The sequence below is a fragment of the Mustela lutreola genome, chromosome 12 (genome assembly GCF_030435805.1).
Source record: "Mustela lutreola isolate mMusLut2 chromosome 12, mMusLut2.pri, whole genome shotgun sequence".
In the NCBI taxonomy this organism is placed as follows: Eukaryota; Metazoa; Chordata; class Mammalia; order Carnivora; family Mustelidae; genus Mustela; species Mustela lutreola.
Window position 1 is genome coordinate 17494075 of NC_081301.1, and position 25771 is coordinate 17519845.

Consider the following 25771-nt stretch of genomic DNA (forward strand, 5'->3'; position numbering starts at 1 on the left):
CCAACCTGTAATTGAGACCAGAGAAAACAGTATGGAAAAACAAATCCACAAGAACAGGATAAAAATATCACAAACAGCAAAATATGTCTGAGTATTTAAAACCGTATAGAAAAAATAAATTAGATGAACAATTGTGTAAATATAAATTAAAAAAGATGACATTCTTAATAAATAAAGTTTACTATTTACAATTTTATATATTGCTGAAAGACTTAACTTAGATCCATAAAAACACATAAACAGGAAAAAAAAAATAAAACCCAAAATAGGAGCAGCAAATTTATGCGCGTGAGGTACAGAAAAAGGATTGGAATCGTGTTTTGTTTTTGGTGTTTAGATTTTTTTTCTTTTTTTTTTTTTATAGTAGTAAGCCAGTAGAATTCTCATGAGAACAGATTTTAAGCACTTCAATAGAGAGTCATTTTTTTTGGTTGTTTCCAGAAGGTGCCAAACAGATTTCAACATCATAATAATTAGAAATACCCATAATAATTATAACAATGATAAAAAGGCATAATATGATACATAAATATGGAAGAGCAGTTTGTAATATGAATACATTTTCTCTAGACGAGATCACAGTTTTATTTTGTAAATATTACATTTAAGTATATATATACACACATATATGTACAACTATATATACATGTGCATATATATGTAAATTTATATTTATATATAATATCTTTATATAGATAGATATCTGCGAACAGGTTATTGATTATAGAGACCCAAGAAAGCAACTCAAGAATTGTTCAAAATTCTCCTCACTGACTGCTGGTGTATTAGTTTAAGAAGCCCCGAGTTGTTTGCACTCAGAATGCCATATCTTCTTTTAATCGAACACTTGATGTGGAATTTTAAGTCTGAGAAGGAGGAGGGATTTTAGTGACTCCCTTCCTCTGTGAGGTTGGAAATGGCCCATAAGTCTTGAATAGACCACACAGTAAACTGACTTTTACACTGGAAGATGTAATTGGCTTTTAATCAAATTCTGGAACTGGTAAAGGCCAGAATAGGGGGGAGAAAATCCAATTTGCCTATGAGTGAAATATTCCCAAACACAAGCCTCTCTCTTAAGGTGGATTATAAAATCCAGGAATTCCAGCTTTATTCCTTGAAATAGCAAATGAGCACTCCGTGTCTTTCGTAAATGGCCACTGGGCCCGTGCATTCTTGAAAAGTAACCCACGGACTTTGTGTCTCTCACAGATTGCCACAGCCCCTTTAGAACTTCAGGGCCTCACCATCCCCTGTCATCCCACTGTGAGGTAGGTAAGTAATATCATCCCCATTTTGCAGCTGGAGAAACTGAGGCAAATGGAGACGCTCTTTGTTGACTTGTTCAAGATCACTAGCCAACTGCAGCCTGGCATCAAGAATTCCAGGTTCTTTCCCTGGAGACCTAACTCCTCTCTTGGCTATCTTTACAGTTCTTTGAAAGATCAAACAATCGGTAGGAATTTGGCAAAACTTGAATAAGTTAAAAGAATAGGCTTTTATTCCTTGGTTCTTTAGTTTTTATGGTTGCTGTTTTGCTTGGTTTGTTTTTGTGTCGTTTCTCAAAAACCAGGGGGATTACCTGTCTGGTCATGTAGCAGCTTTTTAGGAAAGTGGACCGTGCAGTGTGATTCTAAGTGCAGTCTTTAGAAAGCCCAGTGCTCTACTGGTAAATACAAACATTTTATAACGTGAAAAGCACAACACACTATGTCCCCTTAATATCAGGTAAAACTGATTTCAAGCCCTCCCCATGCCCTACTACTACCGATTGCCACCAAACATATAGACAAAATGCTCCCCAAACCACAACTACGTATCAAGGGAGAGGATGCCTTATTTCCTGGACTCTACCACAATGCACAGAAAATACCAGCATTATAAAATCCTGCTTTATCTCTCCTGCTAGGGAAATTTTGGTGCTTGTGTCTACCTACTCAGCCTGTAGAATAAAGAGTACCCTTTAGGAAGCACAAAAATATTTTTTTTAATTCTTATTTTAAATCATGCATTTTTATTTCCTTTTCATCTCTTTGTCTTCTATCAATCTCTATCTGTACAGCTTTGTTACCATTAATTTCTCCTTTTTATGTTCCCACTTGAAGTAGTTCCAGAAAACAAACAAACAACAAACAACACACACACAAAACACAAAACCTAAAACGGTTAACTTGGATTTATGGTTTTCTTTCTTCCTTTCCTCCTTCCTGTCTTTTTCTTTCTTTCTTTCTTTTTCTTTTTAAAACACAGGTAAGACCTATCACAAATTGACAGTTACAACCAAGTTAAACTGAACCTGGAAGGGAGGTAGCTGAAATCTGTCTCAAAGAATTATTTTCAACAAATAGCACTTAAGCATGGGCCAAGGTGGGAAAAAGACCAAGAGAACTGTCTAGGCAGTAACTCAACATGCTGAAGGCAGGAGTAGCAGCTGATACCCTCCATCTTCACAGCCCTGCTCTTTATGACCATCGATCACTCCCTTTCTTAACACCCTAATTCAGCCATCAAAATGGACTTCCCAGGGACTGCCTTCCCTTAAGAGGTGGTTGGCACAGAATATGGGGGTAGTACAAGTCCTCTGGGCATGCAGTTAGGGTTGTGGCTTGGAAAGGCTCCCCAAGACAGGGTTTGGAAAACCGTCTACCTCCTCTTTTCTTTCTTGCTGCCAACAGGCTAATACTTCTGCAGACCCAGAACCCCCATCTGCTTTAGGGCCCCTGAGCTGCTGATAGACAACAGGTCAACCTGTCTCCTTGTGAGTACTCCATGATCCTAAACAGGAGATAATTGAAGGGATAAAACAATGAGTTTATTCCCAGAATGAAAAGGAAGCCAGAAATCAGTGCACTGCCTGAATAGAATGAAGTCTCTTTCACTAAGTTTTGAGAAGGGCCTTCCCTGTGGGCATGAGGCTGGCCATTCATCAAGTAGCCTGTCTTGACTAATATCCTTGGCAAATATGAATTTATGAGTAACAGATTTGAATGATGGTCAGGAGGAGACTGGGTGGCTCCTTACTTGACTCAGTCCTTGAGTCGGAAGATAGAAGTCAGCCTCTAGGAAGCTTTGCTCAGCTGGAGAGTGTGGGCACAGACCGGGTGAGAGAAAAGGATGAGGGTCGGGTCAACTGAAGGGAAGATGGTGAGGTTTTTCTGTGATTCCTGCAACCCTATTATCAGCGATGGCATCTTTGGGTCTCCAAGGGCTTTTGCACTACTTATTCTTGTGATAGAGCAACTGGGAGGGCCCCCACAGTTACCTTTCTCAGTTCGTGTCTTGTCAGCTACCCACACACGTTGGTAACTCAGCTAGGGCAAGAGAGGGGCATTACTAGTTGGCAAGATTTCTAAGGTACTGGAAGGAGTACAAAATGGAATCAGTTCTTCCATTTTTTATGATTATTTTGCTAGGATTGACCCTCTAACTACAAGAAAATGCTCTGGATATACATGAGATATGAGTGTGTAAAAGAAACATAAAGGATTTGAGCCTGTCCTTAACCATGGTGGCAGCCTCTCCATTCTGGAACCTGATCTCAGGGTTTTCGAATAGGGTATGAACCATGCAAATCTAAGCCCTACATCCTAATCTGTGGGCACCTGTGCAAAAAGCACCTTGGTATGTTGGCTTCTCAAGTGTTCTTGGTCAGCAGCTGTTGGGAGTATTTTAAGAAGGGTCCTGAAATTATTTTTGGTCCCCATAGGGAAAAGGACTATGACTGACAAACAGCACCTGCCTCATGTGCCAGGAATGAGGAGGGTCAGCATGTATGCCTGGGGTTCCCCAGTCCTATGCTAGACTTTGTTTTGGTTGATTGTTTTCATGAGATTTGAGATGACTTGATTTACAGCAGTCTTTGTGTGATACCCTCCCATTGCCTCACTGTCTCAGTTCCAGGTCTCAGAGATTATGTCCAGCTTGACCATTCTTGCTACCTCATTCTGTATTAATTTCTTCCCATATTAATTTGAAAGGAGTGGACAGACAACTGGTGGAACAGGCAAAGAGGACCCCAGTGAGGGAGGGGCTTCCTTGTGCACTGGACTACCTTCCTCTCAACTTTCAGAGGCTAAACATGGGAAAGAGGGACGGATTCACCAACCATAGGTCTGGCTGGGTGTCCTGGTAGCTAGAAGATGAAGACCATGTTGGGTTGGTGGGGACTGAGTCTGTGAACTCTTGGGCTTCCCTCTCACGGCCCTTGAGAATACAGTTTAGATGGATCCTACTCAAGATGATTCTCTGTTCGAGAATTATAGCTTCTCAGGGCCACAGTGACGTCCTCAGCACCAAAGCCTGATCTAACCCGGAGGGCCAGGGAAGCTTGGATAAAAATAATAACTCCAGAGTCTGCACTATCCCAGCAGTCTCTGGGTGGCCCCAGCATCACAGACATTTAACACTGGTCCATCTAACACTGGCTCAGACATTCTGGACTCTCAGTGAGGGTTTCAGCATCTCCAGTCCCTCTACTCCCTTTCAGGATGAGAAGCCCACCCATGGGGGATTTAACTTCTCACCATTGGGCCAATGAGGATTTATTTCTTGCAGAAGGGCTAAGAAGTGAGGAGCTGTGGGAAACCGTGGGTCACTTTTAAGGCAGACTGTTTGGTTGTGTGGGGTTTTTCCTAACCTGGTCCTACCATCTTGGGGGTACTCAATGTATAGGATAGAGCAGCAGGAAAAGTAGCAGCGAATGTGGTCCCAAGGCAAGACTGGGGGAATGGGTAGGTTCTGGAGGGGTATTATGGCCTCAAGCAGGGGGCTGTTATAATACCTTGACACTGCAACCCTATGCCATTTCCAGCTTGGCCTCAAACCCTGGAGTTGGGGTAAAATCCCCCATGGCAGCAGAAGAATTAGGGGGCTTTGCCTACCTTGGATTCTTTACCTCGTCCTGGGTTCTACTTCCCTAGAAGGTAGGTGGTCAGAGACCATTTCACTTCTGATCCCAAAGGACTGCACGGTTGTGCATGCCCTACATGTTCCAAGCCTCCGAGTGCAAGCTATCTTGACATCTCAACACTTGGCCTTGGCAGTTTCTGCAACTCTCCTTCTCCCAAGGACAGTATTGGCTAGGAGCTTGGGAAAGGAAAGACTGAGTATGTTCCAGTCTCTCTCTGCTCAGTCTCCCAAACTTCCCTCAACGCAGATGTTTGTTTGGGTGCGTATGCATGCGTGTGTACTAACCACATATGTGCACACTCCTAAATATAGAACATGTTTCTTGCTGTGGTTGTGTGACAAATGATGAGAATTGTAGGCTCTGGGACTGCACACTTGTATATGCAATCCTTCTAAGACTTTGGGATAGGATTCCATTTCATCATCCAACATGGCGAGACTTGGTTCATGCGCCCCTACTATGAGTCCTTCCTGGGTGAAATTAAAGGCAGACCGGTTGGGTGCTAAGGATCCCTGGTGTGGGGAGGCCATTCCGTTGAGCAGCTGACTGTGAAATCAATACCAAAGGGATGCGGGTCCTGGCGCTGGGAATTCTTTGTCAACTCCTTGTCCTTCCTTAGCCATGGCTGTACCCCCGGAGGTCTTTCCGGCTGTGTTCTTGGGCCTGGGGGTCCCGACAAGCACAGTCACCTTGTAGGTCACAGGACATAGGGAAAGGGGTGACCTGCAGAGACAAAGAAAAAAGAGGTGAGCCAGAGGGTGGGGTCTGATACAGTAATTTTCAGAGAAGCAGGGCAGAGCAGGACAGTGACTGGACTAGGGGGTGGGGGTGGGCAGCAGATTGAAGTTCAAGTCCTACCTCTGCTTCTGGCTAGCCCCGTCATAACTTTTATAAAAATCATTAGAACAGCAACTTTCATTTTCAAGGGCATTTATGATGGGTCACTCAACTCTGTAAGATAGGTACTAAAACAATCACCTTTTACAGACAGGGAAACTGAGGCTCTCTGAAAGGAGCAGGCAGTTGCCCAAAATAACAGGTGACAGACATGGTATTTAGTATAGGCAAGCTACTCCTGAGCCCCAGGTTCCCAGCTGTAGAATGGGTATCTATCAGCCCTACCTAGCCCTGGGAACTCTAAGGGCTGAAGGAACTCATGGGTGAAAAATTACAACACGCTGTGCCAGAGTTGGTTGGTGAGATCAGCACAATGGAATATTTAACTTCCAGGGCCGTTGGGGTGGTCAAGTGAAAGAAGGTATATGAAAGTGTCTTTTAAGAAAGACAGACGTGGGGGCACCTGGGTGGCTCAGTGGGTTAAGCTGCTGCCTTCGGCTCAGGTCATGATCTCAGGGTCCTGGGATCGAGCCTCGCATCGGGCTCTCTGCTCAGCGGGGAGCCTGCTTCCCCCTCTTTCTCTGCCTGCCTCTCTGCCTACTTGTGATCTCTGTCTGTCAAATAAATAAATAAAATCTTTAAAAAAAAAAAAAGAAAGAAAGAAAGACAGACGTGTGCTGGGATTTTTGATTTGGGGAGGCAAGGGTGAAAGCAAGAAGAACATGTCCCAGCAAGCTCAGACTGCTTTCCAGGAGCCTGAGCTCTGGGTGGGGGATGTTTCACGTAGAGATTTTGCATAAGGTTTGGTTTGAAGGCTCTCAGGAGCAGATTTTGAGTAAGAAAGGGTTAGAAGTGTACAATGTGGTTTGGTATCCACTAATGTTATGAAAGCTGGGGAAAAATTAAACAGACACACACACACACACACACACACACACACACACACAACTTTTTTTAAGTGGGGAGGGGCACCTGGGTGGCTCAGTCAGTTGAGCATCTGAATCTTGATTCAGGGTCTTGGGATCCAGCCCCAGGTAGGGCTCTGTGCTGGGCGTGGAGTCTGTTTGAGCTTCTCCCTCGGCCCCTCCCCCTCCTCAAGCGCACACTCTCATTCTCGCTCTCAAAGGGGGGAAAAAAAAAAAACAGTGGGGGAAGAAGCCTGAATTTTGGTCCCCGTCCATCCCTTCACATGCTCTGTGACCTTGAGCTGGCTTTCCTTTCTAGAAACTGAAAGAATAAATGTCTTCTCCACACAGCCGATGACCTTTCCAAAGAGCACACTGCAGTCCCTGCTTGAGCCCCAGCCTGAGCTAACGCAAGCGGATTTCAGATTTCACCTCATTGCATCATGATATTTGCATATAACTTTTCCCAGAGGGTCCCCCATCTGCGCAGATGGGTTTAATGACCTCATTCGCCTCCTGCCTAGGCAGGGTCTCCAAGTGCTCACACCATCCCTGAGAACATCTTTGTTCTCCAAGCTTGTGGACTCATTCTCTGTATCGAACTCTTCTCTCTGCTTCTTGGCCGGTCTGCCTTCCCTCCCTCCCTCCCTCCCTGTCCTGCAATTTTGCAATAATTGAAAAGGGGAAGATTAAAGTATAAGCCCCAGTTCTCTCACCTACTCCTGTGACCTTGAGCCTGCAAGGATTTCCCCAAGCCTCAGTTAGTTCATTTGTTAAATGGGAATAATGAATGCAAAGACCTCTTGAGGTTGTGATCCAGGGTAAGGGAACAGACGAAAACCATGTAGCTCCCAGTTCTTGGCATAGGCTCCTCACTTAGATCAATCAAACGACAGATATCGCCTCCTTTCTCCCTCAGTGAGGCAGGAACCACATCAGTCTTGTTCTTTCTTGTTTTCTCAGGGCCTGAGCCATCGGATGAATGAATGTCTGTTCATTTCTCCATCTCTTACTGACCCTTTCACTATACACATGACGAGCACAACTGTGTTCCCTCACATTAAAGTACAGCATTCACAAGAACAGGGAGCATTCTTACAGATGCTCCTTCTATGCCACGCCTGTCCTTCTGCTTAGGACTACTTGCTGTCCCCTGCTCAGGACATTTATTTCCCAGTCATCATGTCTTGGCGGAGGCTATGCCTACCAATCTAAAGTATGTTCCACAACCTCAGTATCTCTAGGAGAAGCAGAGAATGTTAGAATTGGAAGAGACGGAGAAGGAAATCCCCTGGTTCAAGTGGGGACACCGATGGCAGAGCCAAGTCTAAATCCAGTAACTCAGTTCAAGTGGGGAGGGTACCATCATGGCAGCCAGGAGGCCTGGATGGGGATCCTTGCTTGACTTGTAGTCACTGAACAATTTTGGGAAAATCCCTCCACTGTCCTGATCCTTCGCATCTACATCTATAAAAGGGCGATTTTTAAAAAAACACTATTTCATATGGTTGCGAAGATCAAACAAGAATACACATCCAGAAGCCCTAGGAGATGCCTGACACGGAGTACATATGTGCTGAATCAGCTCTCATTTCCATCTGGGGACAGCCATCTGGGGACACCTCTGCTGCCTGCTGTCCTTCTCTTCCACGTCCCTGACTTTAGCAGCTTCTTTGTCCTCAACTCAACCCATCACTGTATCTGTTCTCGTCCCCTGCCCTTGCCCACATTCTAGCATTAGAATGATCCAGTCACCTCCTACGTCCTGTGCACAATTCTCTCCATCTCCGTGACCCCTCAGAGATGGTTTCACTCTGATTTGGTGCACATGCTGTCTGCTCTGCCGCACACAGGCAAAAACTGAACAGATCTCTTAGAATAAGACCCAAAGTCCTTACCATGAAATCAAGGCCCACTTCTCAGACCTCTCCTGGTCCCTTCTCCCTCTCACTCTCTGTGGCTTATTTACTTCTTGGTTCCTCAAATACTCCAAGTGTTTTCCTACCTTTTGGGCGGGGGCATAATCAAAACTTTATTGAAAAACTGACACCAAAGTAAGAGATCACTCCTGTATACCTTACAAAAGCATAATTACATTATGTTGGGATTTTAACTGGAATTACTGAACTGACAAAGCTTTCTGGGATAGAACCCACATTCAGGAGGTTGTGTAGATCATTAATGTTGCTTCGTCTTCTGTGAGTCTGGCCTTTCCTCTGTCGGCTGGCCAGACACTGTTGACCAGCCCACACAAAGAACCACCCTCTGGCAAGTGTCCAGCCATTTCCATGCCTCTACCCTCAGTGCTCGTGCCTGGGCAGCTCGTCTTCCACGCTTCACATCTCATCTCAGATGTCACCTCCCCCCACACTGGTCTGACCAAAGATGGCACCGTCACCTACGTGCCACTTCAGAGCATCCCATGGAAACCCTTCTTGTCCTAGAATGCTCTGTACTTGGATGCCAGCTCCCCTGGGGGCAGGGAGCCTATGTCTTACTGACCCAGGACTTTATATGTCACATAACAGGCACTCGGTGGACCCATGAACGGAGGAACAAATGAACGCAAGCACACATACCCAGAACACAAGGTAGGGAGCCTCCGCTCTTGCCCTTGCTTACTGTGTGACTACATATAGGTCACTTCCTTTCTCTGGGCTTCAGTTTCCCTACCTGTACACTAAGATTTAATTTTAATGGTCTTGATCTTCCCCCCGTCCAAAAATCCTTCTCAGCCTGAGCAAAAAAAAAAAGCAGAAGACCAAAGGTCTGGCCAGAAAGGATACAGGACTTGAGCCTTTCTCTCACAAACCCTGTCTTGCGCGTTCCCCTTTCTGCCATCCCCAGTTCCTTCAGCTTCTCCAAAGTCATCAGCAGGGAAGGCCACACCACCAGTGAGCTTCTCTGGCCGGTCTGGCCATCCTGGCCAAGTGTGCGTGCTATGACCGTTCTCTTCCCTCCCTCGGTTAACCCAGGCAGTCTCAACATTCTCCCAAAGAAACATGTCTGGAAACTGAGGGAAGGAACCCCAAATCAGAATAGAACAGAGTCTGGAAGGTCCGGTCTCGGGAGGTGGATCTGCAGCCTCTCTATCCTCCCCGCCTGCTTGTACACGCAGCCGCCTCTCCTGAGTTCTTGCTAGGAGTTTACTGGGGAGACAAGCCTGGGTTCTGGTGGGGGCTCCATACAGGCACTGCTTGGCTTTTGGCAAGTCCTTGGCCCGCTGGGGACTCGGTCTCCCCACCTGGAAGGCAAGAGTCCTTGGAAAAACCTCGCTGCATTCTGGTGAGGAGCCAATGCAGTAATGTCTCCAAACAGCTCACAGAGGTCCTCATGCAGAGGAGATGGACAGCGTCTTGTTCCGGCCGCCTGCCGGCCTCTTGAGTCTTAGCAAACTGTGCCTGTTCAGAGCCTGCCCCAGGGCCTCCTCTTGTCACAAGCTTCCTCCCTGATCAAGGGCCTGTGAGTGGGAGCAGAAGGATAGAGACTAAAGCAGCTCTAGCCACTTCCCAGGTGTTCCTTAGTCTGGCCTGGAAGAAGCAGGTGCACACCTGTGAACACCACTTTAAAACACACACACACACACTCTCTCTCTCTCTCTCTCTCTCTCTAGCACTTCCAAGGGCCTTCCACGTGCCGGGTAATTCCTACCTGCTAGCTATTCCGCTGTGCACAACCCCATGAGGCTACTGTTGTTAGCGACCCATCTTGCAGATGAGAAAATTGAGGATTCAGAATGTTTAGAACAAACGAACTTGCCCCAGGCCTCATTACCCATCAGTAACTAGCTGATGTAGGATTCTAAAGTCCACTCCAAACACTGAGAGCTTTTCAGCCAGCGAGAGTAAGAAGGCTCCTCCTTCACAACCTGGCTGGGCTGACTGCGGCTTTGTCTTTTTACAGCCAATAGCCTTTTATCCCTTTATTATGTGCCTGGCTGAGTTAACCCAGTGTACATTATCTCACTCACTCTTCTCGGCAGCCCAAATAAGGTAGCTATTCTACTAGCTACTAGCTGCTAGCCCCGTTTTTTCCATTCTCGGAGGAAGGTAAGAGGCATGGAGGTAAGTCACTCGGCTGGCAGGTGGCCTGTGATCTGAATCCTTGTTTGTAACCACTTCTTGGTGCTGATCCCCCGGGAGCCAGGGTCCCCTTTGGACAGAGGAAGAAACTGAGGCACAGAAAAAAGGGCCACATCCTGGTAAAGTCAGCTCTGAGCCCAATTCCCAGATTCCCTGATTCCCCAAGCAGCTTCCCACTATCTCCCCCAGATGGCCTCCCAAAGAAACCTACCACCCACAGCACAAACGCTGTGGTGGCCGGTTTACATCTGGGATTCCCAGCACCATGCGGCTAGGCTATCCCATAAATGGCTTGGCCACCCACTCTAGGATTCTGTCAATAAGCCCAGGTCAATGACTAAAGGCCGGGATTCTCTCCTTTTTTTCCCTCTGTGCTGGAGATGGTGCTCAGGCACAGGGGTTTCTCCTCTGGGTGAGTTGCCCAGGATAACACCTCCATCTGTGGGTGTGTGTGTGTGTGTGTGTGTGTGTGAGCAGCTCAGGAATGCAGCCCAGGCAAATCCACCTTAGGACCTGGCTGCAGGTCCTCTGATGCTGGGAGGCAGGCAGGGGCGGGACTCTGACTCAGACTCAACAGGGAGGTCACAAGCAGAGTATGTGCCCTGTGGGGAGCAAGATGTATCCTATGCCAAATGTCAGAAAGCCTGACTGTCCGTCCGCCCACTGTGGGAGCTTGGGCAAGACATTCCACCACTCTGAGTCCCAGGGACTTCATCACATTAATGGAAAGGTTTAATGAGATCAAGTAGATCAAGGTGTGATGTCAAGTACAAGGACTCCTTGTGAGCTCCTTGGAGGTAGGATCGATACCAGCCTGGCACAGGGCATGGAGGAGTCCGTAAATGCAGAAGCTTGTTTCAATGTGGATCGGGGAGGGCAAGGTGGAGAAAAAGGAACGAGATTTGGGTTTGATTCCTTTCCCTGTTGGTGACTTAGTGTGTGCTCTTAGACAAGTTCCTTTCCTTTGGGGGACTTCAGTCTCTCTATTTGTAAAATGAAGGTAGTAATAGTCCTGCCCATTGGAAATATTTGAGATAAAGCATAAAATTGAAAGACAGCACTTAGCATGGTTCATGGTATATAATGTATGCTCAGGAAATGGTGGTGACGGTGGTCATGATGATGTTGACGATGGTTATGAGGAAGGTAACTCTGGGTCAGATGAAAACGAGTGTCTAATTCAGCCACATGGAAAAGTCAAAGCTACACCTCAAATAGGGAAAATCACAACACTCCAGAAGTCAGTGATTTTTTGGGACAAGGAAGAGTTAGTGCAGTCTGTTTAGTCATCTTCCTGTTGTCTTTTACTAATCTTCCAAGGTAAATATGTCCAGCCCCTCTTCCACGAAGCCTTCTAGGATCCTCTAGACTAGTTCAGTGCTTAGAATCATTGAACACTCCTGCGCTCTGTGGATAAGGCTCAGATTCCCCGGCTTGGTTTAAAAAGCCTGCTCAAGGCTCATTTTCTTACCTCTTACTACTTACATCCCTTCTCATTCTGTGCTCTAGCCACAGGCAGGGAATTGTGGTCTCTTGAATATGCTTCCTTATGACAGGGCCTTTGCACAACCTGTGCCCTCTGCCAGAAACACTCTTTTCTCTCGCATCCTAATCTCTGGTCCTCCACCCCCCTACCCCTTTTACCTAGCTAAGACCTACTATGCTTTTCATGTCTCACCTTGGGTGTTTCCTTCTGCAGAAAGCTTTGTTGACTCTCCTCACTGGCTCTATCTCTGTTCGCACTTAATATACTGTAAACATGTGGCCACTAGTTCACAAGACATGAACACAGCATGGCTGAGACCAGGTCCATCTTGCTTATGGCCTAGAACAGTGTCTGTCACATAGCAAGTGCTCAACAGTGGGATACTTCGGAACAAGGGATACATTATGTGCATCTGTTTGTTCAATACATTATTGAACAAACAGATGCACATTCTTGACCTCACACAATTTCCATTTGGTCAGCAAGGGGGTAGGGATTATGAGATAATAAATACATTTTTCTAGTATAAGCCAAGGTGATCAGGGCTATAAAAGAAAGAAAAGTGGAATCCAAAACAAATGGGTACATGAGTGCCAGGGAAAATGTAAGGTGGGTGGTCAGGATGCAGTTCATTGAGAACTTGACACTGGGGCAAAGACTTGGAAGAGGTGAGGGAATGAGTCATGTGGATGAATGAAGAAGAATGTTCTCGGCTAAGGGAGGAGCCAGTGACAAAGTCTGTAAGATAGGAGGACACCTGACCAGACCACTGGAGTTAAGTGAGGGAAGGTACTGATCGGAGGGGGTAAGGTCAGAGAAGTGTTGGGGGAAGGCAGAACACACACGGCCTTATAGACCATGGGGAGGCCTGGTTTTCAGTCTGAGTGCGATGGGGAGACACTTGAAGGGCTTTCCGCAGAGGTGTGAGACCACCTTGCTTTAGGAGGTAGACTTGCTTTAGGAGGACCATTCTGGTTGCTAATTTAAGGTCTAAGAGGCAATGATGGACATCACCAGCTCTGCAGCCTAAAACACAACCCTTTAGTTTGGACCAGCCAGCAGTGTGGAAGGCTGCCGTTAACCTAACGATTGTTAGAATGATCAGACTCCTTAGACCAGTGGGCTATGTTGCGGTCTAATGTCCTTTCCTATAAACCCCGTTTTCACTTAGATTTAGCAAATAAATATTACAACCCTACACTTAATGTCATCAGTTAGGCATGCCGTCTTGTGCTGAGACATTTCTGGGATTCATTTCTCCCTAATCTTTACTGGTCCCTGACCCCAAATAACCTTCAGGTTCTCCCCAATGCCACACGGAGAATCCTTAGACATCAGTATCATCCAAATGTCAACAGATAAAAACCACAGGTGAGCCGGGCCTGCCCAGGGTCACAGAACTAAGTCACAGAGCTGGGACTACACCCCAATTTCCCAGACATCATCCAGAATCAGTCTCTTAGCAGCTGTCTAAAACACGACCAAAAGTAGTGTTCCAGGCCACCCCGCCTTACAAAATCTTGCTATGTTGAATGGATTAAGGCTGTTTCCCCTTCTTCCCTTAAAGCTCCAACACATGCTTCCTTAGGATGATTCCAGTTGTGAATGAATTTTTTCATTGTTGCTATGAGGGTAAATCATTGAAGCAACCATTCTGGAAATCTGCTCTGTATTCGAGACTCCTCAAGGCTCCAACAGGAAAATAATAAACTGACATGCTGAGAAGCTGGGTCCTGCCCCTTCCTGTCTGCCTCGCGCTGCAGACAGGTGTCTGGATGGGAAAACGGTCACCCCTGTCAGACGGAGTTTCCTGCACTGTCTTGCTCTTGTCTGCCAGCCGGGCCCAGGTCACCCCACGGGGCAGATGTGGGGAACAGCTGGTGTCTGGACAAACAAGGAAGGAAGGATGAAGGGAGCAGACAGACATCATTCTGGGCCAAGTGACCAGGAGGCCCGAGCCCCGGAGACTGGGAGAGTTGGCTAGAAGGACGTCTGGGAGAAGATGCTGTGTGCTTGCCCCTTAGCCTTGAGTTCACACCCGCGACTCCTGTTCAGGCGAACAAGGAAGGGAGAAGTCCACCCACCAGGGGAAGGGCAAAATGCCTGGGCAAGATGCAAGTTCGAGGTTTATGTCGAGCTGTAAACAGCTCGATGTTTACAATGGGGGTTAGAGGTGACTGCCTCGTGGCTTAGGCTCACAAGGTTCCCCTCTCAGCTCTACTACTTGCTGGCCGTGGGACCTCAGCCCTTCTCAGCCTCAGCGGCCTTGGCTATAAAATGAGGACAATAAGACACCACCTACAAGAGGGCGACTGTAATATGAAGAGAGATGACACATGCAAAGGCAGTTACCATGATGCTTGGCGTATCGCGAGCCCTCCATGAACGGGAGTGATCGTCGTTCAGAGCCCGGAAATCCTAAATCCTACACTCAGCTCTGCCCCCCCGTACAAGTGAGTTCACTTCTCTGAGCCTCCACTGAGTCTATCTTGTCGGGTTTTCCTGGGGTCTCAGAGTGAGACAACAGGCACAGAGACTCCCAACCATGGCCAGGCACATAGTATGTGCTCCGCTAGTGACATGACCGTCACTGAAGAAGGTGCATGAAGCCAATCTGCCCTCTCAGTGAGCTTCTGAGTGCCAGGCTGTGTTCCCCACGGGCAGGGAACTCCCCACGACGGGTACCCCGGGGCCAAGAGTTCAGGCAGGAACTGACCAGGCCCGGCAGTACAGACCAGGGAATGAGAGGACGGAAGCCAGCCTCTGGCCCCTCTCCTGCCGCTAAGAGGCTTCCTGCTGGGGAAGCTGGAGACAGAAACCAGGACTTTTTTTCCACTCAGAGGAAACTGCTGTCTGGGGCGTCAGGGATGGCTGGCAAGGCTGGGCGCCTCAACGACTCCCCACCCTGTCTTTGCTGCTGGGAAAAGCTGCTTCCACCTTTGCCAAGGGGAGGGGTCCCCTATCCAAGGTTCCCTGGCAGTCGGGGCTTGCGGTGAATGGTCTCCAACCAGAACTGGGAGGGTTAGGCCCAGGCACACGGAGGACTCAGCCCCCTGCACAAGAGCGAGCTGGGCTCTCGCCTCAGGCAGGCCTGGGGTTCACGTTTGGACCTCGGCACTGGCGGCCAAGTGAACTCAAGCCCATCCTGCAAGAGCTCTGAGCCCACACTGGCTCACCGGGGCACGGGGCCTGACAGTGACCTGTCGGAGAGGCCACAGGGATTCAAGAAGCTGACGGAGGACACCTGTCTGGCAGGATGTCTGAGAGCCACGGCAACTCACGGAGGGCTGACTCTTTCCTTCTCTGTTTCTCCACCTGCTGTCTCTGTCTCAGTAAACCAGCTACGGTGGGAAGTGGAGCTGGGCGGGTGTTAAGAGAGTGTGTTGAAGCATTCGAGAAGCGGGAGCCTATTTAGAAGTTAAACTGGGGAATTTAAACGGTAGGAAGTATGAGCTTAATCTGAGATCCCTTTCTCCTCCGGAAGTCAGACTCCCAGGAACCTCAAATCCGAAGAAAGCCTCCAACGCTGTGAGTAACGAACAACTCTGGCAAAGCCATAGGTACCAGAAGAGAAGCGGGAGGCCCGGTCACCCCCACTTCCCACGCAGTGCCACAGGCCTCCCTGGCCTGTCTTCAACCACCACTCACCCTCTCCAGGAAAGCTACTCACTCTTCAGGGCTCAGTGTAAACATCGCTTCCTTAGGGAAGCCTTTCCTGACCTTCACACGGGTCTCCGTAACCTCCCGCACCTTTCCTTTACTGCCCTTGGACAAAGGCACTACAGTGCCTGGCTGGACACCTCATCACCTAACGCCTGGCTCCCCTAACAGCCCGTGAACTTCACAGGGGCAGGTGCCAAGTCTGTCTGGACTGGGCCCCGGGTACGCAGCTCGGTACAGTGCTGAGCCCTCATAGACGCTCAAGGATCACCCATCTTACTGCGGGAAGGAAGCTTGGCTCTCTGCACTCCGCAGCCAGGGCCGACAAGGAGGATCACCAATGTAAAGTGGAAGAAGGGGATCTTTTCACTCCCAAAGCCAAAATTACATACATAATGTGGATAGAAAAGGAAAGAAAGGAAAAAAAAAAAAAAAGACTAGGAAGCATATTCAGAACTGGCAAAGAACGAACAACTCTGGGTCCCTTCCTAAAGAGGCAGCACCTAAGGGCTGGGACACGTCTGAAATTGTTGCAACGGAACCCAGAAGGAGCAGAGGGTCAAAATGGCCATTTGGTGTACATAGATGTTTTTTCAAGTGACTGTAATCATTTGGAATCTGCACCTGAAGCTCAGTCTCATGACTTCATGTTCCTACCACGCGCTCTGTAGAAACAGCAATCCATTTAAGGAAGTCTCCCAATAAAAATAAATTAGTTTTTTTTTTAATGTTTTTGTATATAAAGTTATAGTTCATAGGAAAATTCTTTTAATCGGAGCTGCTCTTGCTCCAACGGATGGTGTCACATGACTACTTCGTCATAATTCTACCCAAACTTCTATTTAAAACACACACTTCATTGTCCATTCACTTTCGAAAACAGACGCCGACAAATGAAACTGACGCTATTGTACTCTGTATTCATCTGGCACCAGGCGTCAAGAGCCTTATAAATGCTCACACCTTTTATCCTAGTCATTTCAGTTCTAAATAGCAATTGTGAAGGAACAGAGCCGGAGAAATATTTACCTGCAAAGATACTCACCAGCCTGATTATTTATCATGGTGAGAAACTGAAATAACCCACAAGTTAGAAAGAACGGCCCAAGGTGAGTTGTTCCACAGATCATGATCCATCACAACCCTCTAATAAATAACAACAGAGCAAAAACGATCACCAGAAAGTTTATAATAATATCAGATCATTCTTCTGTATACGATTTCCTGTGCTAAGGCAAAACAGAACAACACAGGATCCTGCACTAGAAATGCTGCGAGGTACACACAGGCACAAATACCCACACGCTTACACACACAGTAAGATACGGCAGAAGGAAAAACAATGGCTGCTTCTGGGATGTGAGAAAAGCAACGATTCTGTTGTTCTCTCTGCTTTCTGGATTTTCCAAAAAGTAGAGTCTGTGTGGTTTTATAATTGGGAGAAAGATAAAATTCATTAATAGGAAATGAATTTTATTATACTGTATTTGAGCAGAAAGTATTGACTTTCGGTGTTTAATACATAAATCAAGGGAGGGGGCAAGTGGGCTGAAGGGTTGCCCATACAAGACCAGCTGACCCCAGGGAGCCCCAGCAGCTCTGGTCATCAAAGATGCAGTCTGACTGTGCTCCTTAGGTCTTGCCCTGTCCATCCCCGTATTCTAAGGCCAGAACCTCTTTCCTAAGGAACTAACTCTTTTAAGGATGGTGCGACATAAAGGTACTTTGAACAAGCCAGAAACCTTGCTCTGTTTCTATCACTCTGCCACCATGGACAAATCAGTTTTCCTATAGGGGCCTCAGTTACCCCATTAGGAAGTGAGAAGTTTGGACCCGATAATCACTGACAGCAATCCCGTCAAGACAGACTATGACCGGCCTTGGGAACACCGTTCCCCTTTCTTTAAGGAGAGAGATATTAGCTCAAAAGACTTTTTGGCTCAGATTGTAGATGACTACAAAACCAGAAATAGCTTCCCATTAACTCATTCATCACCAGAGCACTCCTCAACCCAGGCAGCCAGTCTGAACACCTCTCCCCGGCTCTCGGCTGGGGTCCCAGCTCTCATCAGGAAGAAAGTGGGGGTGGTCACTCTTCCATGAGTAGTGGGTATGCGCCCTAGTCCAATGTTTTACTCGAGACACCTGATTCACTCCTGCTAAACTCTAATATGCAAAGGAAGAAAATCACAACTGAGACCACACCCCCTAATTTTACAGAGAGATTATAAAATAATCAAAGGCTACGTCTTACCTTGGTAGCAATGTCCCATCTTCTCTCTGCCCCTATATTTTAGCCATACATCCCAAAGATGCAAGTTCTCTCTAGGATTTTACAAGCAAGTCTCTTGCCCCCAAAGCTTTTCCTGGCCACCTTCCTGCTCCTTCTCCTCCCTTAAGTTTCAGTTTCAATGCTGATCCTCTGGTAGAGCCTTTCTCCAGCCCCTGGCCTGGGCCCTCCCAGTGCTCTATCCTCTCCTTCTAAAAGTATTGATTATACTTATATTTGTCTGCTTCCATGTCTGGCCCCAAGCTCTGAGGGTAAGGAAACATCTGCAAAGATCAGTCCATGATATTAGCTCAACTACTGCCTCAAAGAATTAAAAAAAAACGTAATGCCTCACAGCTTGGGGGCACATGCTGACGCTGCCAGGACAATGGGTTGTGCAGGGGGCTCCAGGCTGGGAAGTGGGAGAGGCCAGCTGGTGGTGCTGCCAGCGGGGGTTAGGGGGGTGGTGGTGGTGTGTTACCTTCTTGGTCTTCACCGTAGAGGCACAGCAATCCCCACCATCGTAGTTGCAGAAGGCTCGGTTGTTGATGGCATCACAGTAATTGTCTCCCATGAAGGGCTGCAAGGGGGGAGACAGGCAGAAGGAAGGTGGCCCGTTAGCATCCTATATTAGGTGGGGGGATAGCCCGGTTATTGTTCAGCTATCTCTCATCCTTTTGAAAACCCCTGTAGACCGCCTACCTGGCTTCAAATGCCAACACCCCCTTGGCCAAGTTATCACTTCTGCCATTTGTAAAGACTTACCTAGCCAACTTTTCCCTAACTCAGCTGGGGCTGCACCGGTGGACACTTCTAGGCTGGGGTACGCAAAGCCACGGGAGAGATCACTTACATCTCTCTAAGGTCGGGCTCAGTTTTACTTGAAGAAATGAGGAGAAAATCTGAGCAGACTTCCCCTACTTTTCCCAGTAGTAGGTAATGAAAAACATAATTTATGGTACAATATAAACAACGTAATCTGCCCAAGAATTGTCAAGATTAAATGTAAGAACTCATCAGAATTTGACACAATGGTCTTTGGGCTCCCTCTTCTCTAGCACTGGAGTGGAGGTGCTTGAGGTCACATGCTTTACATGTTTGTCATCTTCTTTGTTCTCCAAATAACATGTGAGGTAAGCACTGATATTCCCACTTTTCAGATGAAGATTCTGAGGCTCAGAGCGAGACAGGGACTGAGCCCAGATCAGCCTGGCAGGGCCAGAGCAGTGATTTAAATCTAAGTTGACGTCCTATCTTTTCTTTGCCATTCTGGTCCACAGCTAGCACATACAGATGTGTTGCTTTTCTTCCCCATGCCCCTCCAACTCTATGGTACCCCAAAGATGAGGAAAAGATGACAGAGTTAAGTCATTACCGATCTGAACCCAGAGTAATCATATGGGAAAGTCAGGAGTGTCTGCAAACCCCCTGATACTTTTTGTCCCTATAAGCACTAAGCACACTGTTTATTCTAATGTTTGTTTATGAACCTCCAGCTGGTAGAAGACTGTGAGCTCGCTGAACACAAGGGCAATATCCAGTTCCTCTTGGTCTCCCTATTACCTAATTTAATGCTGGGTACAACCTAATTTAATGCTGGGTACAATTCTTAGTGATGTTTTTGAAATGGCATAGGGGCATATTGTATTGACACAGTGGAAAGGTAGTTGTGAGGGGGTTTAGAAAATCTGGGGTCTAGTCTAACAAACCTCAACCAATTGGAGGGGTTCCTTGGTGATTTTGGTTAAGTAGCTTATCTTTTCTGGGCCTTGAGCATCCCAGTTGTGAAATAAAGAGACAGGATTAGTCCATTGGTTGCTCAAAGCAATAAGCATACCCCTTCACCCACCAAAAGCAATACAGTGTGACCCTTTAATATAAAAAGGCAGGGAAGGTAAGACGTCTCTGATCAAAGTTCACGTTGGGCTTTCTAATACTTGCTGACTCACTGATGGGAAAGATGTCATCACTTGGCTAAGACCACTGCATCTCAGCACAACTCCTGCGACCCAATGGTCTTTCCTTCCCATCCGGACTATCACAGAGAGAACCAAGCTCACAAGGAGTCCCTCCCATGTGGCATCCCTGGCTTTTTCATCTCTGCGTCAGATTCACCCGGGCTTTGTGCTCCCAACTCACAATGCCGGATTCCATTTCATCACTATCCTATTAGGGTCTTAAAAAAAAAAAAACTTAGCAAGGCAGAACCAAGAACAGGCAACAGCTGTGCCCAAGTGTCTATGTGCATACGTGCATGGCTGTGAACACAAGTGTGACTCTGATGGGTATTTGCCATAATGGAATTATTACATCCATATCTGAGCAGAGAGGCACAAACAACTAAGGATAAGCTCTTGGTTTTGCTCTGTGCCCAAGGAGATTGTGGGACCTGTTCTTCATGATCTTTCTTCTATCCTATAAAACAGAGTAAGGAAGGAAACCAAATGTCCCTCAGAATGAAAGGAACTGGCTTGGTAAAAGGAGTAGCTGGGAAAGGTGAGGAAGAAGAGAAAAAAAAAAATGAAACTTTTTTTCCCCCCTGAAAAAAACCCTCCAGTCCCCTCACCAGCTACCCTTCACCCCTCTCCTGCAGCCACACCCTTGCCTCCATCCGCCCCTCAACCCATCCGTCCTGTACTTAACCACATTCACTGAACGCTTAGTACAGGTCACATGTTGCACCGCAGACAAAGATAGGACAGTGAGACGGAGCTCATACTCCTTCAGACCTCACACTTCAGTGAGGAGACTTTAATCAAATAGTCACACATCTAATTGGCCAATTTCATCTCTGATAAGAGCAACAGAGGACAGGCACCACGAGGCTGTTAAAGAGTAAGAGGACTAGACCTCATCAGAGAGCTCCGTGAAGGTGTCCCTTGGGAAATGACCTTTCAGCAGAGATCAGGAAGATGGGCAGGGGTTAATTAGAGGAAGGTGGAGAGCGGAGGATTTCGAGAGGGAGCGAGTGACATGTGAAAAGCTCCGCCACTGAAGGGATTTTTCCCATCCCTGGTACTTCTCATGGCTACTGCTCCTACTACTGTGTTTGGGCGAGCAGCTCACCCTTCGGGATCTAGTTCCAATCTCAGACCCCTGAAATGCCTTCTTTGAGCCCCCCAGGATGCTCTGTGCTTCTTGTACTTGGTCTGGTTACAGCTCTTGGTCCATAGTTTAGAATTCTTTAATTGTCTACCTCCTCCATTAGACTGGGAGTTCCCGAGGGACAGGACTGCGTGTTGTCCATATCTGTAGCCTGGACTCCCTAGCAAAACGTGGGGTGATTTGAGCAAAACTTCACCATTTATGTTCATTCAGTCAAACAATTCAGTTCTTCATGGACAGATATGTGGACACGTGGATGCACAAGGGGCAAGAAGACACCGTACGTCTGGACTCAGGAAGAAGGAGGGGCACAGTGACTGTTCTCACTTGACTAAGATCACTGTGTTTCCAGAACCTTGAGTAGTGTCAGGCCCCTAAGAGGCATCAGTGAGGCTCTGATGTATGAAAGAGTGAAGGGACCCCTTTGGACACAGCTTGGGGTAGAGCGCTCGAGAGTCCCAAAACCCTTCCTCAGTCCTGGCTAACTCCAGACATTCCAGGTTGAGGGCTCCTGCCTCCACCCAGCATTGGTATCTCTCCCAGGCATTCCTTTCCGCCCCAGACATGAGGCAAACTCTGAGCTTTAAGTTAAGGAGGAGAGGAGATCACCTGCAAGGGCAAAGGCGATAAGCATCGTTGGCAGGACTCAGAGCCTGACAGGTGAGGGGCTCCTAGGCCCCGGTGCTGAGTCAAAGGAGGGATCGAATTCTGCTGTCACACTGGCTGCCCAGACTGCCGACTCAGCAGAACGAGGGCCCCGGTAATCCAAGCTTCCTTTCCTCCAAGCGTTGGACTGATCCAGAGAGATGGAAGGAAGCAATAGCCACAGCGCCCTGGCCTTGGTTTTGGCCATTCCCAGCTGAATCTTGGGAGAAGGCGGGGGGAGGGGGGAGCTCTTAAAGACTACAGTGTCGAGTGCCCTTAGAAGATGCCACGTGGAGCCCCTAGTCCATACACAGAATGAAAAGTTTGATCCAGGGCCTGTCTTGACGGGGGTGATTCATGGGTGGGAGGTGGCCTCATGGAGGAGAAAAAGCACCAGCCTAGAGTCAGGAGACCCAGGTTCATAATTTGGCTCTGTGGCTTTAATGCTGTGCAATCCTGGGCCAGTCCATCGCCTCTCTGATCCTGCTTTCCCACTCCGTATAACCATTGATTAGGATTCGATCACGCTAAGAATCCTTCCCGTTTGAGTATTCCATCAAATTTCAGATCTGGCTACAGCTTTAAAAACTCAGGTTTAGATCATCTTGAAGAGCATTTCTGACTCTGACATTCCAAGAATTTCATCAAATACAAAGTTTTCTAGAGTGCAAACTAGTCCCTTTCACCTGCATTTTCCTGAGCGGGCTCTGGAGCGGGGAGCAGACCACAAATATTTGTGCCTCCACCTGGATGTGATTTAGGGCCTCCTTTTCATTGTCAGATGAGAAGACCCACGGGGTGCATGGGGTGCACAGAATATCTCCTAGTTCCAGAGGCAGTGTGACCCCTTGAGAATACAGATGACTTTCTAAGTACTCTGCCCCTGTGCCTTCCCAGGCTGCTCACTGAGACAGAGAGACAGATCTCCATGAAGCCAAGCGCCAGGGAAAGGTTCAACTGTGAAGTCAGAGAGGATCTTCCCATTCAGCTCTGTGGTAGGGTCTAAAGTAGCCATACTGCTTCCCGGGTTGAAGAATGAGTGAATGACAAATGTGTGGCAAAAGGAAGTGACCTGCAAGTAATGGTCAGCAGTAAAGTAGGAACTGGAAAGGGAAAAAAAAAAAAAAAAAAAAAGCCTCCTATGGTTCTTTAAACATTAAATCTGATCATTTGGGTCAAATGCGTGGTATGTTATAGATGCAAAATCAGGATGATCTCCGTCCCTCCCACAGGCAGCATCATGTTGAACATAAGCTGAGGGAGCAGGAATGCCTTGGAATCCTACTTTTGTTATCCATGAAATGTATTTCTGAGTATGTTTGTTGATATCTCCGTGCCTCAACTCCCCCATCTATAAAATGGGATTGCTCAATCAGCCTATTAAAGGGCTGTTCACAGCACTTTGTAGGCAAAGTGAGTGGAAGCCATGATCAATGTAAGACCAGTGATCAGGATGTTAACAACAAGAGGATCACTTCTAGGGACTCACCTCACAGCCTTTGACACAGTGAATCAGGGCGGGATGAGGGTACCACTTGAGACCAGCCGTGCAGACAACTCTCTGCAGAGAGAGGGAGAGAGCAGTCAGATGGGTTTGGGGCTGGGAGGAAGCCATCTCGTTGTTGGCACCCCACGCAACCACCCCACATCTTCTTGGATCTTCCAAGTCCTGTCTTCACCCTGGCATTTACATGGATAATTTGCCCATGGATAATTGTACTTGCAGTAACAGGAGCCATAAGATTACAAAAGTATTTGTGTTTGCTGTAGGTATGATCCTGTATCTCCCTGGCAGGAATAAGGGCTGAAGAAAAGCAGAACTGGGGGATGAAGACGCGGTCAGAAAGGCCCTTCAGGAGATTCTTGGCTGATGTTTGATCCATGGGTGGAGTTAGGAACAAGGTGGGAAGAAAGAGGAAGGGCAGATACATACGGCTGCGGCAGGGAGAAGGGAGAATAGTGTGGAGCGGGGTTTTCCTACACATGGGCTGAGGACCACGTTCATCGGGGTCCCTGTGGGAGCTCATGAGGAAGGCACATACTTCAGAGTCACCTTGGATCTAATGCATCCAAATCTCTGAGGCCAGGGCCTAGGACTCCGCAGTACAAGCCTGCCAGATGACTCTGATACGCACTACAGTGTGAGAGCAGTGGCCTGTTTCCGAACCCTTGGAGACACAGAGAACCTTTCTTGCCTCCACCTGCCACCATGCCCTATGGGCCACTCCAAGTTCCCTGACACTGTCCACACTGCCACACCTCTGTGACCTTGTCCTTGCTGTTCTTCTTCACTGAAATGCCCTTCCCCATCTTGTCTCCTGGAGAACATTTAGTTCTCTTTTGCTCGGCTGCTCATGACTTCCTTCCCCTGTGGTGCCTTCCCCAACCCCCCTCGGAGCATCTAGGTTTGCATGTGTGTATTTATTTATAACCTCCTTTAATAATAATAATTGTTAATATGATAATGACAACCAAAATATATGGAGTTCATTTGTGGTGCTAATTACTTTATGCATTATCTTATTTATTCCTCGTTACCATGCAGTGAGTTGGGCACGAATCTTGGGTGATATGGAGAATGAATACCCCAGGCTCCGTAGCTGTTTTGGGAAGAAACCAGGACTCAAGACTGAGCACTCGTTTTAGAAATTATTTAAGGAAGCTCATAACATAAAATCCAATAGGAGGACAATTTTTAAAGGAGGTGAAAAGAGAAAGATGAAACTGGGAAGGTCCGTAGCATCAGGACTGGGGCTAATGTGATGTTCCCAGAAGCTCCTTTCTCTATGTCTTACATGTCATGCCAAAATTATAATGATTTCTTTAAAAAATAAAATGAAAACAACCTGGAGGCAAATGCTTAGATCTGCAATGAAAGTTAGTGTCAGGGACCAGCCGTAGAGGGCTATGTGATCAGGTCTTGCTCTCCTGGATGACTGCCAGCTGATTAATTTTCATTAAGAAATGAAACAGTCATATGGGTCAGAATACGGAAAATCACATGACCAACCCAGTTTCTCCCCGAAGGCAGACCTGTATGGGAGCCCCACCATAATTAAGTTTCTTGGCGAGCTTGGAACAAAGGGAATCACGTGACTCCAAGAGCGGGCTAAGATGGGTTGGTGCCTTTCTTTCCTGCCACACAGCATCTGGGGTTCACCCTTGGGTCATCCATGCCTAGAATGGCGTCTGGCACGTGGAGGATGCCTCATAAATGTTTTTGTTATAAATGAATAAAGACATATCAAAATAGAGATGATTTTTATCAATGGGCAGGGTTTTCTTTACTTGACTTCCTCTGTTCTAGAACATCAGAAGAGCCCTTACCATGCCTAGCACAATGTCTAGAAGACCGGTTTAGCATAGGCAGAATTAGAGTCTTAAACAACCAACCTAAGCTGAAGATCTGCCAACCAGTCTTGCCATGGGAAGTCTATTACGTAGACTACATCACTACTACACCCTGCCCCTTTCTACCTTTTCCCAATACACCTAGACAAGGTGACATGCGGGAAAGACCTTGGGCATGGGCTGTGTCAGGTGTGGATGCAATTCGACTTGAAATTGCTTTGTGGATTTCCACTGTGAGGCTGGGTTCTCCTGTCTGTGAAATGGGTCCCGAAAATCACCTCATGGGCTTGTCGTGATGATCCACGGAGATAAATGGTACGGGACTGATTAACTGAGGACCTGGGTTTGACACATTTCTGTGTCTCCCCAGGATCCAGCCTGGAGCAGAGCAAACAAGTATATGTTGACCAGATGAGGGAGTGTGAGTGGCTTCCGGTGCTCCTTTCTTCCAGCTTAGCTACTCTGGTGCCCTCTGCTTCCCAGCCACAGGGCCAGAGGTGGAGAGAATCACCTGCTTTCATC

The 25771-nt window shown here is 47.3% G+C and overlaps 1 protein-coding gene across 1 annotated transcript in view; it reads right to left on the reverse strand.

Moving 5' to 3' along the window:
- Positions 1-236: 236 nt before the first annotated feature.
- The window catches only part of PAPPA (pappalysin 1), a 239644-nt gene continuing 214109 nt past the window's right edge, over positions 237-25771 (reverse strand). The window contains exons 20-22 of the mRNA XM_059142291.1: positions 23388-23459; positions 18630-18728; positions 237-5632 (exon numbers count right to left, since the gene is read on the reverse strand). Of these exons, the coding sequence (XP_058998274.1) occupies positions 5525-5632; positions 18630-18728; positions 23388-23459 (279 nt within the window). The 3' untranslated portion in view covers positions 237-5524. The remainder of the gene's footprint in view (positions 5633-18629; positions 18729-23387; positions 23460-25771) is intronic.